Genomic DNA, 13,219 nt, shown 5'->3' with positions numbered 1-13,219 from the left:
CCCACCCTGAAACCCCCCAAACCCCCCCGAGACCCCCCCAAACCCTCACCTGCCCCCCCAAACCCCCCCAAACCCCCCCAACCCTCACCTGCCCCCCAAACCCTCACCTGCCCCCCCTCCTCCTCCGGGGCCACCGCCAGCCCCACATCCCCCTGAGACCCCCCAAACCCCCCGAGACCCCCAAACCCCCCCAGGACCCCCCCCAACCTCACCTGCCCCCAAACCTCACCTACCCCCCCTCCTCCTCCGGGCCACCGCCAGCCCCACGGCCCCCCTGAGCCCCCCAAACCCCCCCGAGACCCCCCAAACACCCCCGAGACCCCCCCAAACCCCCCAACCCTCACCTGCCCCCCAAACCCTCACCTGCCCCCCAAACCCTCACCTGCCCCCCCAAACAGCCCCAAACCCCCCCAACCCTCACCTGCCCCCCAAACCCTCACCTGCCCCCCAAACCCCCCCAGGACCCCCCCAAACCCTCACCTGCCCCCCAAACCCTCACCTGCCCCCCCTCCTCCTCCGGGCCACCGCCAGCCCCACATCCCCCTGAGACCCCCCCAAACACCCCCGAGACCCCCAAACCCCCCGAGACCCCCCCAAACCCCCCCAACCCTCACCTGCCCCCCAAACCTCACCTGCCCCCCCCTCCTCCTCCGGGCCACCGCCAGCCCCACATCCCCCTGAGATCCCCCAAACACCCCGAGACCCCCAAACCCCCCGAGACCCCCCCAAACCCCCCCGAGACCCCCCCAAACCCCCCCGAGACCCCCCCAACCCTCACCTGCCCCCCAAACCTCACCTGCCCCCCCTCCTCCTCCGGGCCACCGCCAGCCCCACCCCGGGCCCCAGCAGGACGAGGGGGAGGGCGCAGAGCGCGAGGGGCGCGGGGGGTCCCCGTCGGGCCGGGGGGGTCCCGGGGGGCGCGCCCCCCACCTCCTCCTCGCAGCGGACCCCCATGAATCCCGGGGGCAGGAGCAGACGGCCCCGAGAAGTGCGTGAAGCAGGTCCCGCCGTGCGCGCAGGGGTTGGGGGCGCAGCCCCCCGAGCGGCGCCGGCAGCGGGGACCCCCGAAGCCCAAAGTTGCAGGAGCAGGTGAAGGAGTTGGGGCCGTCCTGGCACGTCCCCCCGTGCGCGCAGGGGTTCGGCGAACAATCGTCCGCGTTGTGTTGGCACCGGCGGCCCGAAAAACCCGCGGGGCAGCGGCACAGGGGGGCCAGACCCTGAGAGTCCCGGCACTGACCGCCTGCGGGACAGGGGGAAAAAATGGGGATATGGGGCGGGAAAGGGGAAAAATGGGGATACGGGGGGGGGAAAGAGGATTGGGGGGGGAGAAAAGGGGATACGGGGGGGGAAAGGGGAAAAAATGGGGATACGGGGGAGAAAAAGCGGGATATGGGGAGAAAAGGGCAAAAAATGGGGATATGGGGGAAAGGAAGGGAATAGTGGGGGGAAAGGTGGGGAAAAAGGGGATACGGGGAGGGAAAAGGGGAAAAAAGGGGATATGGGGCGGGAAAGGGGGATTGGGGGGGAAAGAGGGGAGAAAAGGGGATATGGGGAGGGAAAAGGGGAAAAAATGGGGATACAGGGGGGGAAAGGGCAAAAAAAAGGGAATACGGGGGGGAAAAGGGGGATTGGAGGAGGGAGAAAAGGGGATACGGGGGGGGGAAAAGGGGAAAAAATGGGGATATGAGGGAGAAAAGGGCAAAAAAAGGGGATACAGGGGGGAAAGGGGAAAAAAAGGGAATACGGGGGGAAAAAGGGAAAAAAAGGGGATAGAGGAGAAAAGGAGGGGAATAGTGGGGGCAAGGGGAAAAAAGGGGGATACGGGGGGCATTGAGGGGGAGTATGGGGGGGAAAAGGGGGAAAAAAGGGGATATGGGGGAAGAGGGGGATATGGGGGCGATACAGGGGATTGGGGAGGATATAGGGGACAGGGGGATATGGGGGGAGAAGTGGAAGGGATAGAGGGGGGATATGGGGGGGTGGGAGGGGATTTGGGGGAGAGAAAGGGGCAAAAAAGGGGGAAAGGGGTGGAAAGGAGGGGGAAAAGGGGGAACGGGGGGAGAAAGGGGGGAAGTGGGGCAGGAGACGGGAGAAGGGGCGGGAGGGGGAAAGGGGGCGTTCACGAGGGTCTCCCGCCGTCGGGGGGTCCCGGGGGGTCGGGGGGGGTCTCACCGTTCAGGCAGTACTGGGGGTCGCACCGGTCCGCCCGGCGCTCGCAGTTGAAGCCCCGGAAGCCGGGGGGGCAGCGGCAGCTGTAGCCGGGGGTCCCGGGGGGGGTCCCGGGGGGGGGTCCCGGGGGGGGAGGGGGCGCAGGCGCCGCCGTTGAAACAGGGCCCGAGGGCGCAGGGGGAGGGGGGCACCTCCGGGAGGGGGAACGGGACCCCCGGGACCCCCGGGAAGGGATCCGGGACCCCCGGGAGAGGGGCCGGGGCCGCCGGGAGAGGGTTTGGGACCCCCGGGACTCCCGGGAGCAGCTCCGGGACCCCCGGGAGAGAGTCCAGGACTCCGGGGAAGGGATCCTGGACCCCCGGGAGGGGGTCGAGACCCCTGGGACCCCCGGGAGATGATCTGAGACCCCCGGGACCCCCGGGAGATGATCTGAGACCCCCGGGAAGGGATTCGGGACCCCCGGGACCCCCGGGACGAGCTCTGACACCACCGGGAGCGGGTCCGGGACCCCCCGGGAGCGAGGACGGGACCGGGGGCTCCGGAGCTTCAGGGTCGCTGCCGGGACCCCCCCCGGGACCCCCCCCCGGGATCCCCCCCGGGGCCCCCCAGCGCCGCCGCCGCCGTTCCCAGCGCCGCCACTGGTGCGGCGGGAGGGGGGTCCGGGACCCCCCCGGGACCCCCGGAGCCTCCGGGGCCGCCGCCGCCGCCGCCGTTACTGGTGTTACTGGTGTTACTGGTGCCGCCGGTGCCGCCCCCGGGGCGGGGGTCGCGCAGCCGCCCCGGGACCCCTGTGGGGGCAGCGCCGTTACCTGGGGGGTCCCGGGGAGGGGGGGGGGAGTCCTTGGGGGTCCCGGGGAGGGGGGGGAGTCCTTGGGGGTCCCGGGGTGGAGGGAGGGGGTTCCCGGCGGTCCCGGGGGTTCCTGGGGTGGGTCTGGGGGTGCTCTGGAGGTCCCGGGGGGGTCTCAGGGTGGGTGGGGGGGTCCCTGGGGGGTCCCAGAGAGTCCCGGGGGGGTCCCGATGCCGAGGGGGGGGGTCCCACTCACCGAGCAGACGCCCCCGTTGTTGCAGCCGCTGGGGGGGGGCACAGACCCCCCGACACCCCCCCTGAGACGAGAAGAGGGGGGGGCCGTCAAAGACCCCCCAAAACCCCGCCGGGGGTGTGGGGGGGGGCACCCTGGGGACCCTCTTTTTTTTGGGGGGGGGGGGGTTACTCACGGGGGTCGCAGCAGCGGCTCCAGCAGCGTCGGGGGGCGGAGGGGGGGGGCGCAGGGGGGTCCGCGGGCGGGGGGTGAGGGGCGGCAGCGCAGGCGGGTCCCGAAGCGCAGCCCCCCCCCCGAAACCCCCCGCCAGGGCTCCCGAGACCCCCCAGACCCTCCCGGCTCCAACTGACCCCCCCCGACCCCATAAACCCCCCAAACCCTGCACTTGTGTCCCCCCCCCCAAAAAAAAACCCCTTTCTCTGTCCCATTTCCCCCCCACAGGGACCCCCCCCTTTCCCCCCTAACCTCAAATAGCCCCCCCTCGACCCCAAATTGCCCCCTGGGATCTCAATTTGCCCCCCCGACCCCATTTGCCCCCTCCCGACCCAATTTGCCTCCCCCCGACCCCATTTGCCCTCCCTGCTCCCCCCCCCCAATCCCAGCCCCCCCCCCTGTGCCCCCCCCGCCCCAAATTCCCCCCCCGGGACCCCCCCTCACCCCCTTCGTTCTCCTCGAGCCTCCAGGACTCGACCACGATGGAGACGCTGCCCTGGGGGGGGGACACGACACAAAATTTGGGGTGGGGGGCGAAATTTGGGGAGGGTCGGGACAGTCCTGGGCCCGCGGGGGTCCCGGGACTGCGCGGGGGGGGGCGGGGGGGGGGATTTGGGGGGGGGGGAGATTTGGGAGGGGGAGTTTATCCTATTTGGGGGGGGTGTCGGACATCGGGGGAGGTCACATTTTTGGGGGGGGGGTCTCACCGGCCAGGGGAAGGCGATGGGCAGGCGGAGCATCCGGGGGGCTCCGGGGCTCGGGGGGGGGCCCGGGGGGGCTCTGGGCGACCCCCAGGGTGCAGCCCCTCCCCCCGGGGGGGCGCAGGCACAGCCCGGAACAGGAGGCGGCACGAGGGGGGCGCGACCCCCCCGCACGACCCCCCCCGCGCCCCCCCGCGCCGAAAGGACCCGCAGCTCCAGGACCCCCGAGGGGAGGACCTGGGGGGGGGGGGGTGGGCAGAGAGTGACCCCCCCCGGCACCCAAAAAAAACCCCCCGGCACCCAAAAATACATCTCAGAACCCCCCAGCACCCAAATTCCCCCCCTCAGCACCGACAGAAAACCGCCCCCAGAACCCAAATAAACCCCCGGCACCCAAAATACCCCCCCGCACTCAAATATCCCCCAAGAGACCCCAAATTTCCCCCCCCGCACCCAAACATCCCCCCAAGCCCCCCCCCTCAGGACCCCCCCGAACCTCCCCGACCCCCCGAGGGACCCCCCTCGATCCCCCCCAAATTCGCAGAGCCCCCAAATCCCCCCCCCCTCAATATCCCAAGTGCCCTTCCCGGACCCCCCCCCCCCTTTTCCAAGCCCCGGAGACCCCCCGAGGAGCCCCCAAAGCCCCCCCCAAACCCCCCAGAGCCCCCCCAGAGCCCCCCAAAGCCCCTCACCGGGGGGGGGCTCAGGAGGAGGAGGAGGGGGGGGGAGCAGCAGCAGCGCGGCCATTGGGGGAGTTGGATTTTGAGGGGGGGTCCCGCCTGGTCCCGGAGCTCGGCGGGGTCTGAGACCCCCGACCCCCCCCCCCGACCCATTTCAAGGGTCAAACCCCGCCCCGACCCCATAAACCCCGCCCCGACCCCAAAGCCACGCCCACACCCCATAAACCCCCCCAAAAACGGGGATTCAGACCCAAAAAAACCCAAAAACGGGGATTCAGACCCAAAAAAACCCAAAAAGGGGGATTCAGACCAAAAAACCCCAAAATGAGGATTCAGAACAAAAAAAAGGATTCAGACCCATAAAGTCCCCAAAAAGGGGGATTCAGACCCAAAAACGGAACCTGGCCCCCAAATCCCCCAAACCCGAGGATTCAGCCCCCCAAAAAGGGGGGGATTCCCCTCAAAATCCTTCCCCAAAAAGGGGATCCAGCCCCCAACTCCCCCCCCCCCAAATTCCCAACACAGGACGGGGGTGAAGGTGAAACCCCCCCCAAAAACAACCCCCAGGGCTCCACATCAGCCTTTATTCACCCCAAAACGGGGCCCAGACCCCCCCAGACCCCCCCCCAGACCCCCAAATCCCCCCGACCCGGGCTCCGACAGCCGGGGGGGCTCCGGCATTCCCGGGAATTCTGAGGGGAGGGAGGGCAGATAAAAGGGCAGGGGGGGGTTCCGGGGTGTCCCCCCTGCCATGGTGATGTCACGGTGACGTCATAGATGACGTCACTGCTGCTTGGAGCGCGGCCAAATCCTCCCGGCGAGGGACCCCAGGAACACCCCCGGGGGGCTTCTTGCCCTGGGCCAGCTCGGCCCGGCGCTGCTGCTCCTCCTGGGGGCAAGTTTGGGGTCGGGGGGGGGCAAATGTCCCCTGACCCCCCCCAAATATCCCCTGACCCCCCCAATGTCCCCTGACCCCATAAATATCCCCTGACCCCCCCAAATCCCCCGACCCCCCCCCAATGTCCCCTGACCCCCCCAAATATCTCCTGACCCCCCCAAATATCCCCTGACCCCCCAAATATCCCCTGACCCCCCCAAATGTCCCCTGACCCCCCAAATATCCCCTGACCCCCCCAAATGTCCCCTGACCCCCCAAATATCCCCTGACCCCCCCAAATGCCCCCTGACCCCCCCAGGTGCCCCCTGACCCCCCAAATGCCCCCTGACCCCCCAAATGTCCCCTGACCTCCCCAAATGTCCCCTGACCCCCCCAGGTGCCCCCTGACCCCCCAAATGCCCCCTGACCCCCCCAAATATCCCCTGACCGCCCCCAAATATCCCCTGACCCCCCCAAATGCCCCCTGACCCCCCCAGGTGCCCCCTGACCCCCCAAATGCCCCCTGACCCCCCAGGTGCCCCCTGACCCTCCCTCCTCCCCCCCCTCCATCGCCCCCCAAACCCCGCCGGCGGCTCCTCCTCCAGCGCCCGGGTTTTGGGGTGAACCCCCCCCAGTTCGGGGTCCGAACCTCCTCGAGGAGGGTCCGGCGCCGCTGGAAGGCGGCCAAGGGATCCTCCTCCTGCGCGTAGTTGGCCAGGACCGAAGCGAACATCCTCGACCCCCGCTCAGGGCGATGGCTGCGGGAGAAAGGGGTTGGGGGGGATAAAGGGTTTGGGGGGGGATAAAGGGTTTGGGGGGAAATAAAGGGGTTTGGGGGGGAAAAGGGGTTTGGGGGGAAATAAAGGGTTTGGGGGGAAATAAAGGGGTTTGGGGGGGAAAAGGGGTTGGGGGGGAATAAAGGGGTTTGGGGGGAAGGAAGGGTTTGGGGGGAATAAAGGGTTTGGGGGGAATAAAGGGGTTTGGGGGAATAAAGGGTTTGGGGGGAATAAAGGGGTTTGGGGGGAAGGAAGGGTTTGGGGGGAATAAAGGGTTTGGGGGGAATAAAGGGTTTGGGGGGGAATAAAGGGGTTTGGGGGGAATAAAGGGTTTGGGGGGAATAAAGGGTTTGGGGGAATAAAGGGGTTTGGGAGGAAGGAAAGGGGTTTGGGGGGAATAAAGGGGTTTGGGGGGAAATAAAGGGGTTTGGGGGGAATAAAGGGGTTTGGGGGGAATAAAGGGTTTGGGGAAATAAAGGGTTTGGGGGGAATAAAGGGGTTGGGGGGAAATAAAGGGGTTTGGGGGGAATAAAGGGTTTGGGGGGAATAAAGGGGTTTGGGGGAAAAGGGGTTTGGGGGAAAAGGGGGTTTGGCAGCATTTTGGGGGTTTTCAGGGGGGGTTTCTGGCAGTATTTTGTGGGGACTCAGGGGGCGTTTTTGGTGGTGTTTTTGTGGGGTCTGGGGGTGTTTTTAGGGAGTATTTTTGTGGGGTCTTGGGGTGTTTTTAGGGAGTATTTTTGTGGGGTCTTGGGGTGTTTTTAGGGGGGTATTTTTGTGGGGTCTCAGGGGGTGTTTTTGGTGGTGTTTTTTGTGGGGTCTCGGGGTGGTTTTTGGCGGTGTGTTGTGGGGTGTCAGGGGGCGGTTTCGGGGCGCCCCTGGGGTGTTTTGTGGAGTCTCAGGGGCAGTTTTTGGCGGTGTTTTGCGGGGTCTCGGGGGGCGGTTTCGGGGCACCCTGGGGTGTTTTGTGGGGTCTCAGGGGATGTTTTTGGGGCGCCCTGGGGTGTGTTGTGGGGTGTCAGGGGGTGGTTTCGGGGCGCCCTGGGGTGTGTTGTGGGGTCTCAGGGGATGTTTTTGGGGCGGTTTCGGGGCGCCCTGGGGTGTGTTGTGGGGTCTCAGGGGATGTTTTTGGGGCGGTTTCGGGGCACCCTGGGGTGTTTTGTGGGGTCTCAGGGGCGCCCTGGGGTGTGTTGCGGGGTGTCAGGGGGCAGTTTCGGGGTGCCCTGGGGTGTGTTGTGGGGTGTCAGGGGGTGGTTTCGGGGCGCCCTGGGGTGTGTTGCGGGGTGTCAGGGGGGCGGTTTCGGGGTGCCCTGGGGCGTTTTGGGGGGTGTCAGGGGGCGGTTTCGGGGGCACCCACTCTTGAGGAAGGCCGTGAGGTCGTAGAGGGCCCTGTCCTCGGAGGCGCCGGCCCAGCGGGGCAGCCCCAGCCCGTTGTGGGGCTGCAGCCGGAAGGACTCGCGCCGACAATCCACGACCACCACGCGCGCGGGGTCCCGGTTCAGGCACGAGATGTCCTGGGGGGGGGGACAGGGGGGTCAGACGGGGGGCTGCCCCCCCGGGAGGGGTCCTGGGAGCCCCCCCAGCCCACCTTGACGTGGTGCCCCTCCATGTAGCGCGTGGCGTCCCGGAACAGGCGGTAGGACACAAAGCCGTGGGGGTCGATGCTGTCGATGAGGGGGAAGGCTGTCTGGGGAGGGGGGGGCATTGGGGGGGTCAGGGGGGGTCAGGGGGCACCCCTGGGACCCCCCCAAACACAGCCAAGCCCTTCCCTTCAAACCCCAGGGAAACCCACTGGTAAAACCCCCCCTGGATCCAACAGCCCAGGGGCTCCGAAACACCCCAAAACCAGCCCCAAAACCACCTTGAACACCCCAAAACCAGCCCCAAAACAACCCAGAATACCCCAAAACCAGCCCAAAACCACCCAGAGCCACCCCAAAACAGCCCCAAACCAACCCAGAATACCCCAAAACCAGCCCCAAACCACCCTGAACACCCCCAAAACCACCCAGAGCCACCCCAAAACCAGCCCCAAACCAACCCAGAGCCACCCCAAAACAGACCCAGAGCCACCCCAAAACCAGCCCCAAAACAACCCAGAACACTCCAAAACCAGTCCAAAACCACCCTGAACACCCCAAAACCAGCCCCAAAACCACCCAGAGCCACCCCAAAACCAGCCCCAAAACAACCCTGAACACCCCAAAACCAGCCCCCAAAACCAACCCAGAATACCCCAAAACCACCCTGAACATCCCAAAACCAGCCCCAAACCACCCTGAACACCCCCAAAACCAGCCCCAAAACCCAGAACACCCCAAAACCAGCCCCAAACCACCCTGAACACCCCAAAACCAGCCCCAAACCAACCCAGAGCCACCCCAAAACCAACCCAGAACCACCCAGAACACCCCAAAACCAGCCCCAAAACAACCCAGAACACCCCAAAAACAGCCCAAAACCAACCTTGAACACCCCAAAACCAGCCCCAAAACCAACCCAGAACACCCCAAAACAGCCCCAAACCAACCCAGAACACCCCAAAACAGCCCCAAACCAACCCAGAATACCCCAAAACCACCCAGAACCACCCCAAACCAACCCAAACCCCCCCCCGAACATCCCAAAACCAACCCAGAACACACCAAAACAGCCCCAAACCAACCCAGAACACCCCAAACCCCCCCAGAACACCCCAACCCCCCCCCCGAGCCCCCCCAAACCCCCCAGCCCCCCGACCATGCCGGTCTCGGAGGTGAACACGACGATCTCGTAGAGGGGGGCCAGCTGCTGCAGCAGGTGCTCGATGCCCGGGCGCTTCTTGAACCTCCAGCCCGTCACCAGCTGCATTTTGGGGGGGAATGGGAGAGTTTTGGGGCAGCTGGGGAAGTTCTGGGGGGTTGGGAGGGGGTTTGGGGGGGTTTGGGGCATTTCTGGGGGGTTTCGAGGGAGGGGTTTGGGGTTTTTTTTTTTTTTGAGGGGGGGTTGAAGGAGGTTCAAGTGGGGGATTTTTGGGGGGGACTGAAGGTTTTTGGGGTTCTTGGGGGGTTTCCAGGGTGGTTTTGGGATGTTTTGGGGTGTTTCACCCACGTTGGAGGGAGGTGGTGAGGCTGCAGGTCTGGGGGAGTTTCGGGGGGGTTTGGGAGGGGTTTGGGGGGGGTTGGGTGTGTTTTGGGGGGTTTCAGGTTTTCTTCAGGAGTTTGGGGCTATTTTTGGGGCGTCTCAGGGTGGTTTTGGGGTGTTTTTGGGGTGTTTTTGGGGCACATCACCCACTCTTGGGGGAGGCCCTGAGGCCGCAGAGCTCCCAGGCCCCCAAACTCGGGGGGTTTGGGAGGGGGTTTGGGGTGGGGTTTGGGGGGATTGGGTGTATTTTGGGGGGTCAGGGGGGTCAGGGGGTCACTCACAGACCACTCAGGGTGCAGCAGGACCCCCGTGAGCTCGATGACCAGCGTGTAGGGGGGTTGGTAATAGGGCTCCTTCAGGGGGTCCGGCAGCAGCTTCGCACTCGTGGGCTCGATGATCATCTGGGGGGCACAGAGGGGGGGGCAATGGGGACAGGGACCCCTCAGAGCAGACTGTGACCCCCCCGTGGGGACAGGGACCCCCAAATGGGGACAGGGACCCCCAAATGGGGACAGGGACCCCCCCAAAGCAGAGTCTGACCCCCCCCCCAGGATGAAGGAACCCAGGAGGACCCAAAACGCCCCCCAACCCACCCCAGATTGGGGCCCAAACGGGTGACAAAGCCCCTGGGGACAGTGACAGACCCCCCAAGGTGGGGTGACCCCCCCCCAAACCCGGGAGCCCCCCCAGCCCCTCCCCAAAGCCCCCCACCCACCTGCCTGTAGTCCTTGAAGTACTTGTAGGTCCGTCGGAGGTGCCGGATCCCAAAGGGGTCTGTGGGACCCCCCCCGTGAGCCCCCCGTGTCCCCAGGGGGGGGACAGACCCCCCCCATGTCCCGGGGGGGGGGCACAGACCCCCCTGGGGGGAGAACACCCTCCCCTCCCCCCCAGTCCCACCCAAAGCCCCCAAACCCCCGGGGTCACACCGGGGTGTGAAAGGGGCCCTGAGGTGACACCGAGGTGACAAACGGGGCCCTCGGGGGGTCCCCTCCCCCCTGTGCCCCCCCAGATGTCACTGGGGTGTCCCCCCCACCCCAGGAGTGCCCCCTGTCCCCCCCTTATCACCCCTGTCCCCCGTCCCCCCCCCCAGGGATGTCACCAGGGTGTCCCCTCCACCCCAAGGGGGTCCCCTTGCCCCCCCTGTCCTCCCCCCTCCCCAAAATGTCCCCTCAGTGTCCCCTCAGTGTCCCCCCCATCCCAGGGGGGTCCTCTTTCCCCCCTGTCCTCCCCCCTCCCCAAAATGTCCCCTCAGTGTCCCCTCAGTGTCCCCCCCATCCCAGGGGGGTCCTCTTTCCCCCCTGTCCTCCCCCCTCCCCAAAATGTCCCCTCAGTGTCCCCCCCCCGTCACTCACCGCTGTCAAACTCATCCGGGATCTGTGGGGGGACATTGGGGGACGTTGGGGGGTCACAGGGGACATTTGGGGACATTGGGGGGTCACAGGGGACATTTGGGGACATTGGGGGGTCACAGGGGACATTGGGGGGTCACAGGGGACATTTGGGGACATTGGGGGGTCACAGGGGACACCTGGGGACGTTCTGGGGGGGGACGGGGCCGAGGGGCCGCGGTGGCTCCGAGGGGACCCCGGGGGGAGGGACGGGGACAATTCACAGGGAGGTGCCACCTCCTGTCCCCTCCTGGGATGTCCCCCTCCTGCCACCTCCTGTCCCCTCCCGGGGGTCGTTGTCACCCCCCCCACCCCCTTTGATGTCCCATTGTCCCCTGTCCCCTCCCCCATCCCAAATGGTCCCGGAAAAGGGGCTCAGGGGTGACAAAAGTGGCACTTCTGGGGACAAAACATCCCCTTCTGGGGACAAAACATCCCCTTTTGGGGACAGACCCCCCCCCCGGGACCCCCCCCCCGTCCCCTCACCTTGGCCCCGTGTTCATCCACGGCGTTGCTGCCTGTGGGGACAGGGGGGACGTCAGGGGGGCACTGGGGGGCACTGGGGGGGCATTGGGAACATCACAGGGACATCGGGGGGGCACTGGGGGGGCACTGGGGACATTGGGGGGACACTGGGTACATCACAGGGACCACTGGGGGGGGCATTGGGGGGAGCATTGGGGGCATTCGGGGGGCATTGGGGACATCAGGGGGGCATTGGGGACACTGGGGGGACATGGAGGGGCCCGGAGACACACTGGGGACATCAGAGGGACATTGGGGGGGGCCCTGGGGACATTGGGGGGTCACCAGGGAACATTGGGAGGGGGATATTTGGGATGGTTGGGGGGGACGTGGACAGAGCTGGGGACATTTGGGACGTGGGGAAGGAAGGGAGGGGACACGGGGGGGATCCTGAGGGGATATTGGGGAGGGACACCGGGGGGGGATCCCGAGGGGATATTGGGGACACGGGGGGGATCCTGAGGGGATATTGGGGACACGGGGGGGGATCCTGAGGGGATATTGGGGAGGGACACCGGGGGGGGATCCCGAGGGGATATTGGGGACATGGGGGGGATCCTGAGGGGATATTGGGGACATGGGGGGGCACCGAGGGGATATTGGGGAGGGACACCGGGGGGGGATCCCGAGGGGATATTGGGGACACCGGGGGGGGGCACTGAGGGGATATTGGGGACACGGGGGGGACACCGAGGGGGGTCTCTGGGGACACGGGGGGGACACGGGGGGGTCTCTGGGCCGGGACTCACCGAACACGTAGAGCACAGCCACCCCCCCCGAGGCCGCCAGGAGCCCCCCCAGGCGCAGGGCCAGGCGCCGCAGCCCCCCCCGGCGGGGGTCCTCGTCCTCGGGGGGGCCGGGGGGGGCCCTCGGACACCTGCGGGGACACGAAGGGGACATTGGGGACACCTGGGGGCACACACACACACCTGGGGGGGCACAGAGGGGACAGGTGACACCTGGGGGGGACACACATACACACCTGGGGGGCACAGAGGGGACAGGTGACACCTGGGGGGGACACAGACCCCCCTGGGGGGCACAGAGGGGACAGGTGACACCTGGGGGGCACACACACACACATACACACACACCCCCCTGGGGGGGGCACAGAGGGACGGGGACAAGGCGGAGCCCCCCAGGGACACCCCAGGGACCCCAGGAGACCACCCTGGGGCACGTGCGGACATCCAGGGCCACTGGGGACCCCCAGGGGTGGCTGAGGGCGATCGGGGACCCCCGGAACAGACCGACCCGGTCCCCCACGCCCCCCCATGTCCCCACCTGGTGCTGCCGCAGCCGCTCCCGCAGCACGGCCGCGGTGTCGGGGCCGCTGAGAGCGCGGCGGGGGGCTGCAGGGGGTCCCGGATGAGGGTTCCCGGGGGGTCCCCGCTGGAGGCCCCCGGGCCCGGCCTGGCCCCGCCGCCCCCCGAGCACCGCGCGGGCCCCCCAGGCCACCGCTCGCCCCGCCATGGACGCCGCCATCTTGTTGTACGGCAACGCGCCGGCGCGGCCGCGGGGGCCTATCACAGCGAGACGCTGTCGGCGGTACCGACCAATCAGAGGGCGAGGCGGGGTCATGGGCGCGGCGACCAATCGCGGCGAAGTGAGGGCGGAAGCGGCACGAAGCCGGCGCGACGCATGCGCAAAAGGGGGTGAAAAGGGCGACTCCCAAAACCGGCCCCAAAATCCCCCTTGGACCCCCCCAAAACCGCCCCCAAAGCCCTCTG

The 13,219-nt window shown here is 67.2% G+C and overlaps 2 protein-coding genes across 2 annotated transcripts; both read right to left on the bottom strand.

Moving 5' to 3' along the window:
- Positions 1–796: 796 nt before the first annotated feature.
- On the bottom strand, positions 797–4,162 carry DLL3 (delta like canonical Notch ligand 3; the record flags this gene model as incomplete). Its single annotated transcript, XM_064643649.1, is given in 8 exon segments — positions 797–976; positions 978–1,078; positions 1,080–1,240; positions 2,173–2,299; positions 2,301–2,978; positions 3,213–3,273; positions 3,385–3,554; positions 4,130–4,162. Coding segments are annotated over 8 exon segments (1,511 nt in total), but the record flags the coding sequence as incomplete, so codon positions are not given.
- Positions 4,163–5,373: 1,211 nt separating this feature from the next.
- TIMM50 (translocase of inner mitochondrial membrane 50) lies at positions 5,374–13,132 on the bottom strand. The gene is given in 14 exon segments (XM_064643647.1): positions 5,374–5,649; positions 5,651–5,692; positions 6,330–6,410; positions 6,413–6,438; positions 7,811–7,967; positions 8,042–8,140; positions 9,193–9,297; positions 9,858–9,977; positions 10,292–10,350; positions 10,929–10,950; positions 11,451–11,482; positions 12,239–12,366; positions 12,774–13,012; positions 13,115–13,132. Coding segments are annotated over 14 exon segments (1,191 nt in total). The 3' UTR covers positions 5,374–5,586.
- Positions 13,133–13,219: the final 87 nt, after the last annotated feature.

Source organism: Pseudopipra pipra, unplaced genomic scaffold (genome assembly GCF_036250125.1).
Source record: "Pseudopipra pipra isolate bDixPip1 unplaced genomic scaffold, bDixPip1.hap1 HAP1_SCAFFOLD_514, whole genome shotgun sequence".
In the NCBI taxonomy this organism is placed as follows: domain Eukaryota; kingdom Metazoa; phylum Chordata; class Aves; order Passeriformes; family Pipridae; genus Pseudopipra; species Pseudopipra pipra.
Note: the sequence above shows the minus strand (reverse complement) of the source record. Positions and strands in the feature narration are given on the sequence as shown.